A 21,917-nucleotide genomic window follows, 5' to 3' on the forward strand; every position below is an offset into this window, starting at 1 on the left:
AAAGAGCCTACAGTTATTAGTGCATGCTGTCCTTTGTTGACTCCTTGTGGCAAAAGTGTGCTATCTCCCAAGAGGCAGAACAGTGGAGACTTCTGTATCCTTTGCCCCAACCAATCTCCCAAGTCCTTAATACATGTTTTCTGGGAATGTCCTGTGGTAGTACCTTTCTGGATAAAAATCCAGAAAGGTACTACCACAGGACATTCCCAGAAAACATGTAAAAATGTACCATTTTCACCCTTACACTTCCAACACCTTTTGTCTTCAACTAAGCCCATTCTAAAAAGCTTCATAGGGGTATAGTTGTGTCTATGTATGATATAGTAATGGGTAAATTTGCTTCTAATATCCCTAGTGGCCCATCCAACCTTGGAAACTATATTATGCCATTTCTCCTTACTTATTTCACACTCTAAATCTCTTTGCCATATTTATCTAAGATTCTCAGTATTCACACTTTGTAATTCATTATCTTTTTGTAAAATAATGAAGCCCTGTGCATTGTATTTGGCAAATCAAAAAGGTTTTGCAACATATAAATAACCACTTTACTTCTGTTAAGTGGGAACACACTTCGCACACTGCTCCTTAGTTGTAGATATTTCCAGAATTCACCCCTTCCCTCCAAAAGAAATTAATCTACTAGCTCCTGATATGACTTAAAAACTGCATCCTTATATAGATCATCAATCACGTATATACCATTCCTCTGCCAAGGATCCCAACAAAATAAGTGTCCACCTATCATGATTCGTGGGTTATCCCACACAGAATACCCCTACTTGTATTGTGATTTCCCCATCAACCTATGCACCTCAGACCACACCCATCGAGAGTGCTTCAAATGCGATTCCCCCCCCACCTTAATCTGAGAGAGAGCCTGTATGGCTCTGGAGGGGGCCACCATGTCAATTTCTATTTTAATCCAATCCGGTTGAGAATCGTAGTTAGCCCAATGCCTCACCAGCTTAGCCAGTTCGAAAGCTAAATTATATATTTCTACATTTGGAAGGGCCAAGCCCCCATTTTCCCTAGAGGTACCCCTTCTTAATATTAATCCTAGGTTTTTTTATTTCCACAAATAATCTTTAACCATTTGATTATATTGTTTGTATATGCCACTAGGAATAATTACTGGCAGCATCATTGATATATAATTAAATTGTGGTGCTATCACCATCTTAATAGTATTAAGTTTACCCCACAAGGTGAGATTAATTATCTTACATCTTTCCAAATTATTTTTCATCTCTTGAAGTAATGGCATTAGATTAATTTCTATTATATCAGACAAGTCAGCAGTTAACTTTAGTCCTAAGTATTTCATTCCCACCTGGATCCATCTGAATTGAAAGTTAGAGATCTCCGACTGAGAGCAAGACCTAGATACAGGCATCACCTCCGATTTCTACCAATTAATTTTATATCCAGATATTTGAGAAAAGGTTTCAATCTTATTTAGAATTATGGGGATAGAATAAGCCGGGTCCGAAATGAGCAGCAAAATATCATCCGCATACAAAAACAACTTTTGTTCTGTCCCACCACCCCACACCCCTTTAATACCTGCATCTGCTTTTAGAGCTACAGCTAACGGTTCTAGAAATATGGTGTAGAGCAGCGTCCAGCATCCTCCTGTCTCTGGCCTCTCATGAGGCCAAAAAAGGGAGATTTCAGGCCATTGGTTAGAACAGGTGCCTTAGAGGACAAGTAAATATCTTTATCCATTTTATGAAATCCGCTCCAAAGCCAAACACCCTCAATGTATACAGAAGGTAAGCCAGTTCCACTGTATCACAAGCTTTTTCTGCGTCCAATGAAAGCGCTGCGGTGGGCGTATCCGCATCACGACTTGCCCACATGAGATGTTATAACCGCCTAACATTATCTGATGAAGAACGGCCTTTAACAAAACCCACTCGATCTGCATATACTATATATGGCATAGATTTTTCTATTCTTGTGGCAAGCACTTTGGTAAGAATTTTGCCATCAACATCTATTAAACTTATGGGTCTATAGCTCCCGGGTCTGTAGGGTCTCTGTCTTTCTTCAGGATCAAAGTGATTAAGGTCTCATTAAACATATCTTGTAATTGTCCCAAATCAAATGACTCTTTATACACTTTTGTCAGAATGGGTGCCAATAAGTCAATATATTCCCTATAATATTCAACTGGCAGCCCATCTAGCCCTGGTGACTTTCCTGTTTTCAGTGATTTTATTGAATCTCTAACTTCTTCTTCAGTGATATAGCTCCCTCCATCTGTGCTACTTGTCCTCCTGACAACTTTGGGATATTAATATTGGTGAAAAAGGCTTTAAGCTGTTCTTCTGATGGATCCACTTCTGATTTATAAAGCTTCACATAAAAGTCTTTAAATACCTCATTAATGGCCTTTGTACTTTTTACAAGTTCCCCATTTGTATTTTTAATAGCTGGTATTACAAAGCTAGCATCTTGTTTTTTAATTGCCTAGCCAATAATTTGCTGGCCTTTTCCCCACTCTCATAAAATGTACATCTCATTCTAAACATAGCGTATTCTACCTTTTTACTGTATAACTCATTTAACTGGAATTTTAATTCGCATTTTAAGATCTTCCCTCAATAAATTGTCAAAGGTTTCATCCTGAAGCAATGACACATTCATCCTCCGTCTATTAGATTTGATAACATCTGACCCCAAATTTACCCCCCATTGCACAGTAGCATGGTCCGTTAATGCAATGGGTCCAATTGTGCAGTCTACCATTCCTTCTGCCAGGTCTTTGGATATCTAAAAGTAATCTAAGTGGCTGTGACTTTTATGCATATTTGAATTAAACATATATTCTCTATCTCCTGGATGTACTAGTCTCCAAATGTCCATCAGGCTGAAGTCTCTCATGATCAGATGTATGGCTATTCTGTCTCTCGGCACACTATTTGTGAAGGACATTTTATCCAGGACCCCATCTTGTACCTAATTATAATCGCCCGTGATTATAGTGTGACTGTCCTCTATTTCCCCAATCATTTTATTAACCTCATGAAGAAAGGCCGGCTCTTCTTTATTTGGGGCATATATATTGCATATATACTCTCCTACCATAATACTGGTCTTTCACATTCCAACATGATCTTCCCTTATGTCTCAAAGGAAAACAAAACCAGTTAGTCTATGTCCATCATCGGGCAGCCTGACAACAGTCCGTCATCCATTTGGCATATTGAAATGGGAATTTTTGACCGTACTTTTAGAAGCGCATTTGTTTGGTCACACACTGTTGTTGGACGGGAAGGCCTGGCTCTCATTCTCCGCTCTAATTCATTCCAAAGGTGTTCTATCGGGTTGAGGTCAGGACTCTGTGCAGGCCAGTCAAGTTCAGCCACACCAGACTCTCTCGTCCATGTCTTTATGGACCTTGCTTTGTGCACTGGTGCACAGTCATGTTGGAACAGGAAGGGCCATCCCCAAACTGTTCCCACAAAGTTGGGAGCATGGAATTGTCCAACATCTCTTTGTATGCTGAAGCAATTCAGAGTTCCTTTCACTGGAACTAAGGGGCCAAGCCCAGCTCCTGAAGAACAACCCCACACCATAATCCCCCTCCATCAAGCTTTACACTTGGCACAATGCAGTCAGACAAGTACCGTTCTCCTGGCAACCGCCAAACCCAGACTCGTCCATCAGATTGCCAGATGGAGAAGCGTGATTCGTCACTCCAGAGAACGCATCTCAGCTGCTCTAGAGTCCAGTGGTGGCGTTGTAACGTGGTCGGTGCAGGGGAAGGTTATGGTCCTCTTTCAGTGGCGGTAGCTCCGGTTAGCTCAAACGACACGGCAGGCAACATGTGGGATTTCCGCACATGCTTTTATTCCACTGTACTTACAGACCATACCAAGCCAGGTCGCTACGGCACTAGTTATCACACGCATACATGCCTTGACACACATAGGCCGAGGATCCTACACCTATACATCACAATATAAAATAAAATAAAAGGGTGGTCTTCACTCTGCTGGCGGCATTGCTACGCATGGTGGAGCAGAAACACATCAACTCTTCTTCTAGGTACAGGTTACATTATCCACTTAACAAAAGGAGGCGCCACCTAGTGGCGCAACATTCAATAACTCCGACTGTTACAGCGTGCTTTACACCACTGCATCCGACGCTTTGCATTGCACTTGCTGATGTATGGCTTCGATACAGCTGCTTAGCCATGGAAACCCATTCCATGAAGCTCTCTACATGCTGTTCTTGGGCTAATCTGAAGGCCACATGAAGTTTGGAGGTCTGTAGCGATGGACTTTGCAGAAAGTTGACGACCTCTGCGCACTATGTGCCTCAGCATCTGCTGATCCCGCTCTGTCATTTTATGTGGCCTACCACTTTATGGCTGAGTAGCTGTCGTTCCCAATGGCTTCCACCTTGTTATAATACCACCGACAGTTGACTGTGGAATATTTAGGAGCGAGGAAATTTCACGACTGGACTTGTTGCACAGGTGGCATCCTATCACAGTACCATGATGGAATTCACTGAGCTCCTAAGAGCGACCCATTCTTTCGCAAATGCTTGTAGAAACAGTCTGCATGTCTAGGTGCTTGCTTTTATACACCTGTGGCCATGGAAGTGATTGGAACACCTGATTTCAATTATTTGGATGGGTGAGTGAATACGTTTGGCAATATAGTGTATGTGCAGCTTTCTCACCACCGGGATCTCCTTCCATTCACTCAATGCATTTAGGATTTTTTCATGTTGATCTATGATTGGCTAAGACACGTAAAATGACGCGCTAAGGGAGGACGTCCTCCCTTACCAATCAGCAACCAGAATAGAAGATTGACAGCAGGTTGGTCCAATAACAGTTCCCAAATTTCATTCTTACATTTATACAACCGTAAACAAAAAATACTTCTATGTATTTTACAGCTTTCACTGCCAGCCATGCTCGGACAAGTAAATGGAGTTTTCAGCGATATTGGAATCGGTTTCAAAGGAAATATAAACACATTTCTGAAAGAAAAAAAAACAGTTCGGAGGAATCAGAGAGAAGCAGTCAGAAAGATAATTCATAGTTTTCGTTTTGTTCGTCCTGCTGGAGGACATAACGTTAGCGGCACGACTGGTGCACAATACAAAGCAGCAACACAGTTGTTTTGGGTGATTATGATGAGTGATGAGTGTGATGTGATGTGCTGTCCTGAGGTATGTACATTGACTGCTATGTTAGCTCAGTGAGTAGAGCAGTTGCCTGCCAAACAGGTGACTGGGGATCAAATCCTGGAAGGGGTACACATTGGTATTTTTTTTTGTATTGTATATTAGCCATTTAATGAAATGTTTTTTAAAGAAGTCTTGTAGGTCATTGTTTTATTGCTTAATTTTCATTGAATATAAGAAAGTAGGGATAAGTAGTTGACTTGTATAAAATAACATGACACTGTGGACTGGTTTTCCTCCTGTCCTCCCCAATTTTTTCAGTCACCAGCCACCACAGATCTATGGGTTATTATGGCAAAGTTTTGTAGCTTTGTAACAAGCACCATTGGATTCCCTGACCCGGAAAATGTGGGTTTAGCAGTTAAAATCAACATTCCAGTTTATTCAGAAGCTGAGATATTACATATTAAAGTTTCATCATCATTTTGATACCAACCTTCTACTGCCTTACTGCCTCTTTTAACCCAACCTGTGTATAGCACCCAACTGATACTCACCTGTTCCAGTTGCTGGTGTGCTTTTATAGCATTTGCTTCCCTCTCTGAGTTTTCCTCTGCTTTTTTCAGGATATTCTGTAAAATTAAGAAATTAAGTCAAGTGAAAATAACAACAAGCCTCTACATTAACATAAAATCCCCATTTATTCCTGCAATTTATTCTAAGAATGTCAAACACTGATTTATCTTGTAATTTTACTGTACACTATTGCTTTTGTGTCTATTTAGTTTTAGTCGGCACACTGACTTGTACGAGCAGCTTGAGTCTTGTGATTCTCTGGAAAGGAAGGATTAGGAATGAAGTGAAGGACAAGCCCCTGACACGTGGATGGTTCTCCAGTACAGCCATTGCCTCTCGAAATGCAGGATTTCCCTCCCTGCACAGTCATGTTAAGACAAAACATTGCTTATTTTATTATCTCTCTCTCTCTCTCTCTCTCTCTCTCTCTCTCTCTCTCTCTCTCTCTCTCTCTCTCTCAATTAAATTAAATTCAATAGGCTTTATTGGCATGACATTTACATGTGTTGCCAAAGCACAATCAAAACAATAAGTAACAAGAAATAACAGAATATAAAATAAAATAAAAAATAAAAAAACAATGCCAGTGTCAGTTTACTGACAACAAAACAGATAACAAAAGCAAATCTACTGATAATAGAATAAAATAAAGAGATGTTGAAATAAAATGTAGAGATGGTAATTGTAGGGATAATACAAATCGTAATTATATAGATAAATAATTAAATAAAATGATAATAAATAAATAAACAAAAACATAAAATGAAAATACAAGGAGATGGTTGCATTACAATATTGTACATATAAGTACAAGTATATACATATATATAGTTTATAAATGACTGGTTGTCTCTTTTGTTGTGACAGGAAGTGACATATTTGTCAGCCAAGAATGGACATGTCAACCAAGACTGCACATTCTTTCTTTTCCCCAAGAATGAGGGGTAATTTCTCCCTTTCTGTCAAACCCCTAAATTCGGGGCAATGTTTTTCAAATTGCAGAAAGAATTCCTTTCTTATTTTTCTGTATTTGTGACATTGTGTTGGAAAGTGTAGTTCTGTTTCTACAGCTCCCTCGTCACAGTGACAGCACAGCTTGTCCTCTCTGGGTAGCCAGGTCTGATGGTGCCTGCTCCTCTCTACTGCCAGACTGTGGTCACTCAGTCTGTACATTGTCAATGTCTTTCTCAGGTTCTGTTACAGTGGTTAGGTATTCTGCATACTGTCTGTTTAGGTTCAAATATGTTTCCAGTTTGTGTTGTGAGCGTGTAATATCATTCCAATAAGTTATGTAATTTTCTTTTTCTTTAGTTATAGTGTGGTTAGGTCTAATCTTCGGAGTGATAGTGTAACTGCTCTGAGGCTGACTGGGGTTTGTGCAGAGCGTCCTCATCCCCCTCCTCTACACCCTGTTCACCTATGACTGTGTCATCTCCCATAAGGACAGCATCATCCTAAAGTTTGTGGATGACACTGCAGTGATAGCTGTGATACATCACTGGCAGGGATGAAGCGGCCTACAAGAGGGAGATGGCTAGTCTGGTGTAATGGTGTGAGGACAACAACCTCACCCTTAACACAGACAAGATGAAGGAGATGATAGTGGACATGAGGAAGAAGAGGAGACCTCATTGGCCACTGTACATCCGGGAGCTTGAAGTAGAGAAGGTGAGCAGCTTTAAATACCTGGGCGTTCACATCAGTGAGGACCTCACTTGTTCACTTAACATCGCAAAGCTTGTAAAGAAGGCCCAACAGTGGCTGTTTTTTCTGAGGAGGCTGAGGAAGTTTGGCATGTCGCCTGAGATCCTCAGCAACCTCTGCAGTTGTATTGTTGAGAGCACTTTGACCACCTGTATCACCTTGTTGTGCGACAGCCCTTCTGCTATGGACCTCAAACGCCTGCAGAGAGCAGTAAAGACTGCTGAGAAGATCACCAGGAGTCCACTGCCCTCTCTGCAGAGCATCTACCACCAAAAAGTCCACTGGAGAGCTGCCTCCATCCTCAAGGAGCCCACCCACCCCAGCACGGACTGTTCACACTTCTACCCTCAAGACAGAGGTACAGAAGTGTTAAATCCAAGACCACCAGACTAATGACTTCTTTCCCACTGCCAGGGCTGGACTGGGACAAAAAAATCAGCCCTGGCATTTTCTGCTCAGACCGGCCCCTCATAATTAGTGGAGCACAACCGACTAATAATTTATGTATGTGTTCCCCTTAGGAATGTATTTTACTTTTATCCCAAACCCAACTCTAATTATTGTGGTGAGGTGTAGATATGTTTGCTCACTGACTTGTCTAGAGAAAACGCTCACAAACCCTGTCAATCCTATGAATAACTATGTTACACCCCTGCTTAAGTGGCCATTTGGGGTGAAAAACAGTCCACTAATGAGCCCAACCCCCTCCCAAAATCAACCAGAGAACAACAACTTGAAGCTAACAAAAACCCATAGGATTTATTAACATTAAGTAACTGAGACACTAAACCAGAAAAACACATAACATGACAGAAAATCCAAGGCAGAGTACTTTTTTTTACACTTATTTTAGTAATGCTTAAATTGCAAAGCTTTTACTTACTATTTAGCAGTTTAGAAATCTGTTTTTTGAAACATATTTAACCACAGAGGGTTGCAACAAATTCAAACTACTATGCAGCCTTTCAACACACATTTCACAAAAACATTTTAAATGCTATGATGTAGCCTAAAATGGACACTTGCTGCTCATCTAACACTTCTCAGCCTTGACCGTTTGCTATTTTATCAGAATAAGGTGCTGTGGCTGCCATATTTTCAAAATCAACTAATCAATCGTCATTGCTCATCATTCTCATGTAATCAAAGTTCTCAAAGGGCCTGAAAATTACAACCCGACCTTGCCTGCAGGTTTTTAAGTGAGGTACTTTTCAAAGATGGCTGAAAAGGAGTGTACCTGAGGGGAGCCCTGCAGATGAGGCTAAGAGTAGCCAAAGTCTACCTAATTAGGATAAATAATGCACTTATCCAGTCATAAAGTAACGTAAAATAAGGTGCTATAGGGCCTTAATAAGAAATTAATTAATTAGCTTTCCCTAAATTGCAGTTCAAAATAGAATTCTGAACTTAGTAATAGCATTGGATGAGGAGCCCTTTGTTGAAAAAAGACAAGCTGCAACAGGAGTTGGACAGAAGTGTATTATTGCGAATGTGTTGACAGGCTTTTTCGAGACCTAAAGGGCCTCGAAGGGGGGAATTGTGAGGTATCTGGACTGCATCACATTCAGGGCCTTTAATTCAACTCAGTTTAGATTTAACCTGTTTCTCCTCCTTGTGTGAGTTAGGGAATACGGGGCTCACCACTCCAAGGGACCTTGGAATCAGCATTCAGCTGTGTGTAGGTTAGCAGGAGACAAGGCCACTAGAGGCACTAAAACGGAGCCTGACTTCTATGGCAGATGGGGGAAGATATCTAAACGTGTTTCCAAAAAAGGATAGAGAAATCATTTAGTTACTTTTGGAGTACAAGACCCAAGGAGTGACAGTAACAGATTTAGTCATCTATGGGAGATGAGCAGGGAGATAGACCACCTCCTTTTCTAGTCGATTGGATAGATGGACCCTCAACCCACCACAGCGACCAATTAGAAGTAAGCAGGTACAGCCCAAGGGACTTTAAGAGGGATCCCACAAGTAGAGAACAATAGGACTTTTGATAGAGCAGAGGGCGAAGCAGTTTGGCATTACCTTCGCCATAGATTTGAGAACTCCAGAGGGCGGCCACACTCTGTTCGGATGCTGGCCTTGAAGAACTGTTTCAATAAAGATTGCTCTATCATTCCACCCAGCCCTGCCTCCACAGAATTCTTTTATTATCAAACTACATGCCGACACCTTTGAGGAAGAGAGCCCAGAAACTACATAAGCCCAAACCGGACGCAGCCCGACACACCAGCATGAATTGTCTCGGTTTCCTTGTCAACAGCCTGCATCTCTGACTGCTCCTCTCCCTGCCTGCTGCTGCTGTCTTCACCTTGAACCTGCTGTTGCTGGAGAATTGCTGTCACAGAGGTCGTGGAGGCTACAGCAGCCCCTCCAACGAACATGTCTGTGATCTTAGCACATTTTGCAGCATCTACAGTGAGATTCTTCAATTTCTTAAGCACGCATCTTCTCCGCATCCCCTTTCTTTCTCTTTGGTTGCACCATGTTGCCACTCCTCAGGCTCAATACTAGCCCCATTTACACTGCTGTTTGCATGCGGGGATCCTGCGCCAATTCTCTGCATCCTCCTCTGTGTGAAAGTTTCAAATGTGGCGAGCGGTGAAATTTTGCTCATTAATGGTGAACTGAACCAGTAGCCCTTTTTACACAGCGACGCCGCATTAACTCCAGAATGGTGGTTCGCCAATTCTCCGCCAATGGTGATTCACACAGGGCGGAGCATCTCCGCCTTTCCGTGTGTAATTCACACAGAAAGCCGGCGCTGTGGCTCCTAAAGAGGCATCACGGTACACGTCATAATGATGACATCAGTGTGTTTTTAAGGTGTTTCACTGGTGTCCCCCTGTCAATCTAAACCTGTGGACAGTTTATAATCATATGGATGCTGTTATAACGTGTTGTGATTGAGATCCAGACCCACTAAACATCACGGAAAGTGACAAAGTTACGTTTTTCGGGCCAAATTACATAATTAGGCTACATAATCGCCATCAGTAAACTGGAAGCTATCTGACTCACTCTCGGTGACAGAGGCTGTTTTCTGAAGTCTGAAGTCTCGATCTGGAAGGCTGACCATCGCTGTAATTTATTTTCTACACAAACACTTGGTGAGTTAAAGTTTTTTGCCAGTGACAGACGCTGTTTTTCGGGCAGAAATGTGACGAAGAGTTGGTAGGACAGGCAGGAGGACAGACGCTTCTTCATGTACAGCTGTGGTATTTTTTTCCTCACACAATTTGACAAAGACAGTTACAGTTACTACGTTACTTTTGTTTGGTCATGTTACATTGCTTTGTGGGATGGATAAGCTGGCGGCGGAGCGGAGCGGGGGCATGTCGATCATACAGTCTGACAACTGACTCAACTTAATAAAGAGAAATTTCCCACAAAGCAAGGTTACATGACCAAACAAAAGTAGTAGTAAAACGTAGTAACTGTAACTGTCTTTGGCAACTTATATGAGGAAAAAAATACCACAGCTGTACATGGAGAAATGTCTGTCCTCCCACCTGTCCTCTTCGTCACATTTCTGCAAGAAAAACAGCATCTGCAAAAAACTTCAACTCAGTGTTTGTGATGAAAATAAATCACCGCTACCTTCAGCCCTCAGGACCGAGACTTCAGTCCCCGCGAGTGAGTCAGACAGGTCCTGTTTACTGATGGTTATTATGTAATTATGTAATTAAGTGCGAAAAATGTAACTTTGTCACTTTCCAGGATGTTTGGTGGGTCAGGATCTCAATCACTACACATTATAACAGCATCCATATGATTATAAACTGTCCATGGGTTTAGATTGACAGGGGGGACACCGGGGAAACACCTTGAAAACACACCGACATCATCGTCACGACGTGTACCGTCACCCCTCTTTAGGAGCCGCAGCGCCTGTTTTCTGTGTAAATTGCACAGTGGTTTGTCTTTAAGGTGGAGATGCTTTGCCCTCACCATCGGCAGAAAATTCGGTAAACCGCCACTCCAGAGATAATTCAGCGTCGCTGTTTAAAAAGGCCTACTGTCTAAGACGGAGTGCTACCGCATATAATTTATCCCCACAGCCATCTGACTGTGTAATTAAAGCGCTACCTGAGCAATCACCTTCCCCTCACTTGTTTATTTTGGTAAATATCTATTGTTTTTTGTAAATATCTTAGTTTATTGTATTTATTTTTTGTTTAACTTTATGTATATTTGTCTGATCTTTTTTCCTGTACTTGTGCATCTTGAGCCATTGCTACCAATGGATTTCCCTGTTGTGGGATAAATAAAGCCAATCTTAATCTCAAATCAATGTATATGACTCCTACAAGAAACTCATACATTCACATCTGACCATCATAAATTAAGAGCCCCTCAATTTATTCATATCTTCTTCACCCACTTTACCTCAAGGCAAATAGACATATCCATTTTAATGCATTAGAACAGTAGTTTTCGAACTGGGTGGCGTTCCACCCAGGGGGGTTCAATATAAATGATGCATGTTTGTTCTGCACTGCTAGCTAGCAAATCATGGACATTTTTGTCAAACCTGTTAATTATTACTTGTAAATGCAGCCCAAATACTGATACAACGAAAAAATCTAAATTTCATAGCATTTCACATTCCAACCTTTAAAATTTGACCGATGGTCAACTCCAAACTGAAACACTATTTATTTTTTTTCATTAAACATTCAAAAACTAATAAATATCTATAACTAAACAAGTAAAACTTTGGATATCCCCTAAATTCACAGACATTTTCTAGATGGTATTTATAAAGTCTTCAATGTGCAGCGATTAAATATTGTGTGTGTTTTTTAAACAATTTCCTTCAGAATTTCATCAGTCACAGATGAATTCATGTGAATTTTTACAGTTTTTACTCCATTTTACTTACTTTTGTACTACTGCGCTTTTGTCCCCACTCCATCTCCTCTCGCCCTTATCCTAAACTGTTAGAACACGATGGACATTTCTATGTGAACTTTTTAACATTGGTACACTCCTATAAGTGCATTTTTCTACTCACATAAGTAAAATACAGTGACACATTAATTCATGAATAAGTAGTTTGTAAACTGAGAACAATCCCATTCTGAACACCAATATTTGCCTACAGACATAGCATCACCTAGAAGCAGCAGGAAGTTATATTTACTAATACCCCTCCTAGCTGGATGATAACAGCCACTGCAAACATGCTGAGGTAACACTTAAAATAATTGTGAAGATTGTGAGTTTTTGTTTCAGAGCATGGCCACAGTGGTGAAGTGAAGGTCAATGAACTTGATGTAACTCCCCTGTACATGGTTCAATCTGTGCTAGACTTTTCATTTTTGACAGGAGTCCCGGCCTCAACACATCAATAAGCCAACATTTTAACATGTTGTTTTTTTTCTTCTATGTACTCATTCTTTGTACTGTTAGAAAATCATTAGTATATGGTGAAGATTCTGAATTTTCATTGGATGCTGATGAAGTTGCAAATAATTATATGCCATGAGACAAGAAGTAGTTAGTACTTCTGGTGGTGGTCCGATAATCAATCTTTACACAACTTCATTTTTGAACAGAGTCCCAGCCCAAAAATTTCTACATGCTAAATAGGAAGTAAAGTCATTGCACCACCTACTAGCAATAATCGCAGAAATAGAATAAAAATGATTTCACTTGCGTTAAAGTTTCATGGTGCATCTTTAAAAATAATGAGTAATTAGTCTTTTTTCACTAGTACCACATAGTGGACAAAGTTACATCGATGTTCGTTGTTTAATCTACAGCAACACACAGGCCTGGAGTGGCTAATCGGGAGGACCAGGACAATTCCCGGTCTGACTTTTGGGCCGCGAGGGCTGGTGTTCAATTATTATTTTTATTTATGTATTTATTTTGGGCCAGTGTTCAGTAATGGCACTAAGTGGCGGTAGCAGCACGTGTATGTTGCTACCGCCGTCCCTGGGCCGTCTCCACTGGCAGCTCTTTTTTCATTTCTTGGAGACGCAGCCTGACGTAACACGTCCGTGCAGATCACACACTGTCAGTGGTGTTTGTAGCCTGGCTCCAGCCCCAGAAGTGCAAGGGAGTTTGCAAATTGGAAAATAAAAAGAGAAAGTGTGGCGCAGAAAAAGCGAGAATTAAAAAGGGAAAAGCAGGATGGGCAAGCAAGATGTTGAACAAAATGCAACTTTACCTGCACCGTTCAAGTTAATTAATCAGCCTGTCGAGTAAATGAATTGTGTGGCGTTACATCATTTAAATAATAGTATGATGCGACCTTAGGCATAACATCCACTAGGGACAGGGGGGACATGTCCCCCCCACTTTCTGAAATCCTGTTGATGTCCCCCACACTTTTATTAAATCCAGCAGAACGCAGTAGCTCTCAAGCATCCAATACTCAAACAGGTCCACTTGATTAATCTACCCCGGCGTATACCGGTGTCGTTTTTTCACATTAATTTCATGGCAAACTCCGCCCAGCTGATGCAACACCAGCATATGCAGGTTAGTAATCAGGTGGACCCACTCTCGCTGAGAGTCGCGGACAGTCTGTGTAATGATGCTGCATTCCTAGAAAAAGTCTAGTATGATGTCTAGAAAAAGTTCACTAGAACACCACTCAAAGTCGGAGTTTCTACTTGTAAACTCCGGCCAAATCCATCTACCCTGACTACATGGAGAATCAGATGTCTGACGTCATGCAACTATGGTCAATGCCGTGCACCTGGAACGCAGCATTAGAGCGGTAATGTTGTGATAAAAAAAAAAAAAAAAACTTCGTCAACAACAGCAAAATGTGATGCTTTTCTTTACAAGACGAAAGGAGACGTAAGTTGGTTGATGAAAATTCTATAGTCACTGAGCCAGAATAATGTCCTGTCTAGTTAACTGTTACCTTGATGTGAGCTAGCTATTAGCCTGCCTAACTTGTCACTGTCACTTTGAAAAAATTGGTAGAATTTGGGAATCTACCTACCACTGTGGCCAGTGGTTCAAAAAGTTAATTTCCCATCCTATTCTCATATCAGCATTAATTAATTAAAGTTTCATGTTGCTGCTTTCATATCAGAAACCAGATGAGGTGCCTGAGAAAGACAGGGAGAAAGAGGCAGGGAGAAGCACTGAGTTGCAGGTGGGTTATAGGCTCTGTATAAAGGATTGGGTGATTTATGTTTATCAATAATGAGGGTAAGAAGTTAATGTAATAAGAAGTTAACACAGTTTAATCCAAAACTAATTCTTAACTGTAACATACTGTCAGTGATGCTACGAATGAATTGAATTATTAATCAATTCCAAAGTGAAAAATGTAAATGTTTTCTAATCAGTTTTAAATTCTGTCAGTAAATATACATGAGTAAAAACTGTCTTCCTCTCTGCATATTTAACCTACACACCTACTGAAAATCACATGCTGTGGGATATAAGTTATACTTTAAAAAATAGGGCTGATTGATCTATAGCACATTATTTATGGAACTATCAACCGATAATGTTCCATTTGCAACTTTAATCACGACATATAAAAGATTTATCAAAATATGACATATATACAGTTTTCATTAACTATTAATTATATTATTATTAATTATATTAACTCTTCCTGTGCCTGCTCCCTCAGGTCTCTCCTCACCTTGCATCTTGTATGAAAACAAAGCATGATAACCATGTTCATCATAATGTGTTGCTTTTAAGTAGCTGGGAATATTATTAAAAGCATTAGAAATGTATAAAATGGTAATCAAATCAGACCCCCACTTTTTTGTCTGTCCCCCACTTTTCAAACCAATGTTACCCCTTGGATGCGACGTTACATAAACTTTCTCTTGTAGCCCCTCAGATGCAAGATGCAGCACGAAGCACCAGCCATGAGCCCACCACAGGTCCAGAGTGGGCAGGTAGGATTGCTCATTGAGTAAATATTATTAGAATTAATATAATGAAGATTATGGCGTAGACCTGCTCTATATGAAAATGTCCTAAGATAATTGATGATGATAGATGATTCAGCACTACAATAATGAAACTGACTTGAATTTTTGATTTGAAAAGGGGAGATTTGTGTTGAGAATTATGACCATTTCTAAAATGTGATTTAGTGTCAGAGGCAGAGCCAGGTGCCAGTGGTGAGGAAGGGATAGCTGTTGTCATGGAAGGAACCATATTCCATTTCATGTTTAGGGATTAGATATGTGTGAACACTTATTTGCTTGATATTTGATATTGCAGAAAAGGACATTCGGATGTTGTATTTATTTTCTTATCATTTTAAATGTAATATTTAATTATTTTTTGAATTTGTTTAAAAGGATATTGTGTTGCAAAGAATAATGGTGGAGATGTGCACTCACGTTGAAATAAATCCACATTCTGAAGTAACCATTACTTGTGCTGAATTGGAATTATTTTTTTTTTTAAATACACTGAATTAAAGGCTTTAGAGAACAGAGCGCTATTATAGGCTTAACATGTTAAGTTATAATTAAATTATTTCAATATAATAGGTTGGGATCTAAAGTGGGCTGGTCTGAGGCATGAAACTTCAGGGCTAAAAATGAGTCCCTGGCAACACTGTCACACGGCGGTGAGGTTTTGTCTTGTCTTGGGTTTTTGTCTCGTGAACTTCCCGTTTTATTTTGAAAGTCTAACTATCCTCTCGTTTCAGGTCACTTGCCTTCCCTGATGTGTTCCCAGTCTGACGTCTCCCCTGATCCCTGATTGTTTCAACCTGTTCCCTAATGATCCTCGTTTGTGTGTGTATATAAGTCGGTGTCTCCGTTTGTCTTGTGCCAAAGTGTTTCGTTCAGCTGTGCACCCAAGCCCTTCGTCCTTGCCATAGTCTAAGTATTGAATTCTTGTTGGTTTTTCTTTCTGTTTATTCATAGCCTCGAGAAGAGTGAATTTTTGTTTGTTTATTTTTTCAAGTGCAGCTTAGTAGAGTTGAGCCGGATACTCGGCTGAAACGAGTATCCGGTACGGATAAAGCACTTTTGCCAAGTACGAGTATTATACGAGTAATACGAGTCAATATCTGTGCTCGGATTGAATGAAAATCCTCATTGGGTAGCTGACTGTGTCTGTGATAGGCTAGTAGTCACAGCGCCCCTCCCTTACACACATACAGATGTGTTTCTGTGTCCCACTCTGCTCACTCACACACAGAACAGCTGTCTGTCTCTCCCTCAGTCATTCAGGTTTGCGGTCTTTTCCGTTAACGTTTAGGGTTTAAACCATCAGCTGGCTCTAACCAGTTTTTTTGACGTCAATCACTGAGTGTCTGACACTTTCTTGCTGTATTTCATGAAAAAATAAAGGTAGTAGTGGTATAAATAATATTACAAATTAAGCTACACACACACACACCGTGATCAATCGTGATCAAAACCATTGATCTGAAGCTCAATGCTGATGCTGTCCTGTAAATAGTTTTCTAATCAGCAATAAATATAACAATTTCTGATCAGCCCATATCAATTGCATGCTTAAAATAACATACAGGTTAAAGCCACGCCCATTTCAAGACAACCCGACCCACGTCTTGGTTAAACCCCGCCCACTTCCGGGTGAGATCCTGCCCACTCCGAGTACAGATACAGATACAGATAATTCATATGGTTAACAGATACATACAGATAATGCTGTACTCACTCATCCCTATAGCTTAGTCTTGCAGTTTTTGTAACCTTTTGTTTCCTCTGTTTAGAGTGATTTTGTTTTGTTAATATTTTACAGCTTAGTATGCCAGAGTAGTTTTGTTTCATAGCCTTGTGCCATCCTCATTTTGAGTGATTTTCTGTTGTACTTTTTTTACCTAGTTTTTCAGTGTAGTTCATTGCAGTCTTTTATTTTGCCTCGTAGAAAGTGATTTTGTTTTCGCCAGTTGTGGAGTTCTTGCTCTTGGCGTGGTTTTCTTATTTAGATAGGATATTGTCAGGTTATCTCTTTTCACAGCCTGTTACTTTGTCACTCATTTTTGACGCTGGGATTTACAGAATAAAAGCCTGTGAATCTTTACTTGCTCTGCATCTGAGTCCTCCCAGCTCTGACAAACACATCACGTTCTGTAAGATCATCATATGTTTGTAGACAGCAAATGTGGTAAAAAAAAGATTAAACTGTGACTTTCACTAACCTTAGTTCGGAGACCAAATTTATCCAGGCATAAAAAAAAAAATAGATACACGATATAAATGACACAGCTGGGTACCTGATAACTTTATGAGGTTAGGAAATGTATCAAATAAAGAACAGCAAGTAATTGTTGGTGATAAATGGTGTCACATATGTGACAATGGGCCTGTGCCACAAAGATATTATAAATGATTCATCAATCAAATTATTGTACTTGTATTGTAATTTACAAATATACTCATAATTGCTCTCGTGCTTGTTTATCCACATAAAAGCGCCAAACCACCTCTCAAAGGAACTACAATACAGGTTATTACATCAACTGCTGTGAAAAATGTTATAGTGGAAACCGCCAGACCAACATAAGATTGTCTCACCCACATTTTAAATGCTTCCCACATCCATGGAACTTACCTTTGTGTTTTATGATATATCTTCACACGTTAAAGTTAGAGCTAAAAGAGAGAAATGGTACTTGATATTTGGTCATCGCTGCTTTCTTTTTTTCTTCTTTTCAACAGTTGGACAATATGGTGGTCATTGTTGATAGAACACACTAGATGACAGATTTTGTGACACATCCTGCTCAAAAGCTACAGCTGTAACTTGCATGTTGATATTATACTACTATACTCATGTATAGTAGTATATCAAAGTACATTTACCCATCAAAGTTAATGAAAAACTGTTCCTTATTTTGACTATTATTTCTCTGAGAGGAAAGATTGCCAAACTGTTTAATAAACATCATCTGGACCAAAAATTAACAATGATAAAGTAGACAAACCAAACAAACAAACAAACAAACTCCCAAATATAACTGACATTTAACATGTTCAGCTGTTCAGCTACTGATGTGATTGTAACTGACAAGTTATTTGGATTGGCACTCCTAACACCTTTATGATTGTGATCTGCTAAAACAAACTCTCTGAAGGACTTGGCATAATATAATCTACATCTACACAACAGATAACAAATAAGAAATATGGACTTCATGAAGCATCACATAATGTTTGTTGATAAACTAGTCACTGACATGCAATTTTGAGAAAACATTTTATAATTTATTTTGAAACTACCAACAGGTGTCAGAGGTCCCCTTTATTTTCTGCCACTGGAGGTACCTGCTCTCTGCAAAGGGTGGGAACATCACATTCTCACTCAGGCATGTAGTATGCATTATATTCATAGTTAACCACGCCTTATTAGTCACATGTCTTGATCAACAAACCTGTTCTCTACTGAAAGAGACAGGCTGACAATGTCCACAGGCATAAAAACAGGATTGTCTTAAAGATGAGGCCTTCTATTCTTTTTTCTAAATTCCTCTCTCTCCGAGTATGTAATTATCATTAGTAGTCAAGCAGGCCACAAAACTGTTCTGCGCAGAGACAATGTATTATTTACAGATTTTTAAAAGACAAAAATAATGTCTGATATCCCAAAATGACTCTTTATTCAAGCGTATGAAGAAGTCTGTATTATAGATGTATTAAGAAATAGGTACTCACAAAATGCGTCTGTAGTTTTTCTCCTGGTACACCTGGTTAATGACATATTTGATGAAGACATTGAAGTGTTCCACAGCGTGGTAGTGGACAATGTCACACACATCAGAAATCAAAATAGACTTTTCGATTCGGTGCTCAAGATCCATCAGGAACCTGAAAATATGAAGAGGCTATTAGCAAAACTAGTTTGCGTAGCACTTGAGATAAACACCTATTCCAAAAACATTGGGACATTGTGGTTATTCCTGCTTTATGTGTTGCAGGCATCAAATTGATAATGAGCATAAACAATAAAATACATTAACCAGTTTGAACATGACTATATAAATATAAAGATTTGAAATCACAGGCTAATCCAGCTTCCATGAATTTTGTCTGAGTGAATGTGACTGAGTAGTGTGTATGGCCCCTGTGTGCATTGACTCTTTACTGGGCATGCTCCTGATGAGGGCATCAGTAAACTCCTGGACAGTCTGTAGTGGTACTTGGTGGTGTCAGATGCATCAATATATAATGCCCTGTACCTATAGGACATTACAACCTAATGTCAGTTCGATTTGGGTCAGGTTTACGAGAGGGCCATTTAGTGGCATCCACACCTTCATCATCCAGAAACCGGCAACACACTATGGCCACATGAGGCCGGGCATTGTCCTGCACCAGGTGGAACCCTGGGCTAGGGGTGTAACGGTTCACCAAACCCAGTTTTTGACTCACAGTTCGGTTCAAACCTCAGTTTTTAAAAACATATTGAAAAACCTTTTGGAAAAAATGTTCTGGATTTTATCAAAGGATTGTTGCATTGCAATATCAAGAACATGAACATTACTTAAGTTATATTAACTTAACCAAGTATAACACTTCTCTTTAGACCAGTCCACAATAAAAAAAAACTAACTAACTATCCAGGAATACAAAAAATAAACATTTGTGTTGAGACCAGTCTACATTGTCTAAATAAATAAAACAAAAATGAAATACTTCTTACACCAGTCTGAGGTATAACAAAAATAAATAAAAAGCACTTCTCTTAAGACCAATCTACAATAAAAACAAAAAAACCCCTTAATTTCTAGGCCAGTCTCATTTATCCCGCAGCACTGCTGCAGCAGTCGTGCTGCGATGGAAAATGAGACCACTTTTCTCACCCTTCCTAAAACCCTTGACACCTGGTTTATGCCCATGCCCTTCTGCGATGCCAGGTTAACTGTGTGCCCTAAACACCCGATGCTTGGAGAAAATCCACATGCTTCAGCGGCATTAACGGTATCATTGTCCGTTGTCACAGGAATGTTGACGTTTGGTCTGTCAATCTTCCAGCAGCTGCCTGTAGTATTTCTGTCACTTGTGTTACTTTCACACATAGCGCGTGTCTGAAGAACGGGATTCTTAATAACTCAGTTGTCCACGATGTAGTGTGCCATTATTGTGGTGAAGCTCTCCATTGCGAGATGTCCGACCATCGGTAATTAATGCAATGAATTTTGCGCTGCTTAAGTCCTCTGGCAGTTTAGCCTTCACGTCCTCATAAAGTTTTGGCAACACATTTTGGCTGAAATGCAGTCGACATGGTACGTCATATCGATGTTCCAGGACACTTAGCAAATGTTTGAATCCACGGTTCTTAACAGCTGAAAAGGGACGCATATCCAATGCCATGAAAACCCCTATAGCATTTGTAATTGCTTTTGCTCGCTCTGAGTGCAGAGGAAGCTTCATTTTAAAGGCCTTGTGAAGAGTTTGCTGTTGGTGTTTCTTACTTGCTGCTCCACTGGGCTGAGTGAGCTCAGTGTCAGGGTGATCTCACATATGCACTTGCGTGTTTGAATGTTGCCGGCCCTACTACAGGTTTTATAAAACAAAGACGACAAATTTCATGCGTTTTGATAACGACGCAAATATCATCCTCCTTAAAATCAACTGGAAACCCAAAATGTCTCCACATGGCTGACCGGCATGTGGCCAGTGGGATCTGCGTGCTCAGGTTTATTAGTCATCTTGCAGAAATGAAACTAACCTGACACACCTGTGCAGTAGGGGCGGGGCGGGGATTAACAAAGGTTTGGGAAGACAGGATGAGTTTCTGAACCTAAGTGCTTTGAACCAAGGTTTTCGGTTTCGATTCAGAACCATTACACCCCTACCCCGAGCACACTGCACCATAGAAGGTCTGACAATTGCTCAGAGGATTTTATCCCGGTATCTACCAGCAGTCAGGGTACCGCTGGTTATGTTTGTGTGACCCTCCAAGGATAGGCCTCCGAGACCATCACTAACCCTCTGCCAAACCAGTCATGCTGGATGGTGTTACATGCAGTATAATGTTATTCTGTTGATGCAACTTGTAAACTGTGACTGGGAGAGGAATCCCTCCTTTGTGGCCCTTTCTGAGGTTACTTCCATCTTCTTTTTTTCCCCCCCTGTTAAAAGGTTTCTTGAATTGAGGGTCCAAGGACAGAGGATGTCATTCACTGTACAGATTGTAAAGCCCATTGAAGCAATGTGATTGTGATCTATATGAATAAAATTGATTTGATTAGACTTGATTTCATGCCTGTCACATGTGCTCACTGTTAACCTGTTCTATTTGTGAGGAGAATGGGGGGTGCCAGTCGCGGACCTGACAATTGTGGTGTTCTCTAGTGAATACCATCCAAGCTGCACAGGTCCCACTTGAGGACGTCGGGTCCTCATGCATTTTGGTCAGAAACATGCACACCAGTAGCTTGCTGGAAGTCATTTCATAGGCCTCTGGCAGTGCCCCTGCTGTTCCTTCTCTAACAAAGGAGCAGATACCGGTCCTGCTGCTGGTGTGATGCCCTTCTACAGCCCTGTCCAGCTCTCCCC

General features: G+C 40.4%; 1 protein-coding gene across 1 annotated transcript in view; it reads right to left on the reverse strand.

Moving 5' to 3' along the window:
- Positions 1 to 21,917, reverse strand: part of ngef (neuronal guanine nucleotide exchange factor) — a 97,519-nt gene that overhangs the window by 3,306 nt on the left and 72,296 nt on the right. Inside the window, exons 7-9 of the mRNA XM_030441955.1 lie at positions 19,071 to 19,223; positions 5,959 to 6,088; positions 5,607 to 5,786 (exon numbers count right to left, since the gene is read on the reverse strand). Of these exons, the coding sequence (XP_030297815.1) occupies positions 5,607 to 5,786; positions 5,959 to 6,088; positions 19,071 to 19,223 (463 nt within the window). The remainder of the gene's footprint in view (positions 1 to 5,606; positions 5,787 to 5,958; positions 6,089 to 19,070; positions 19,224 to 21,917) is intronic.

The sequence above is a fragment of the Sparus aurata genome, chromosome 2, assembly GCF_900880675.1.
Source record: "Sparus aurata chromosome 2, fSpaAur1.1, whole genome shotgun sequence".
NCBI classification, from domain to species: domain Eukaryota; kingdom Metazoa; phylum Chordata; class Actinopteri; order Spariformes; family Sparidae; genus Sparus; species Sparus aurata.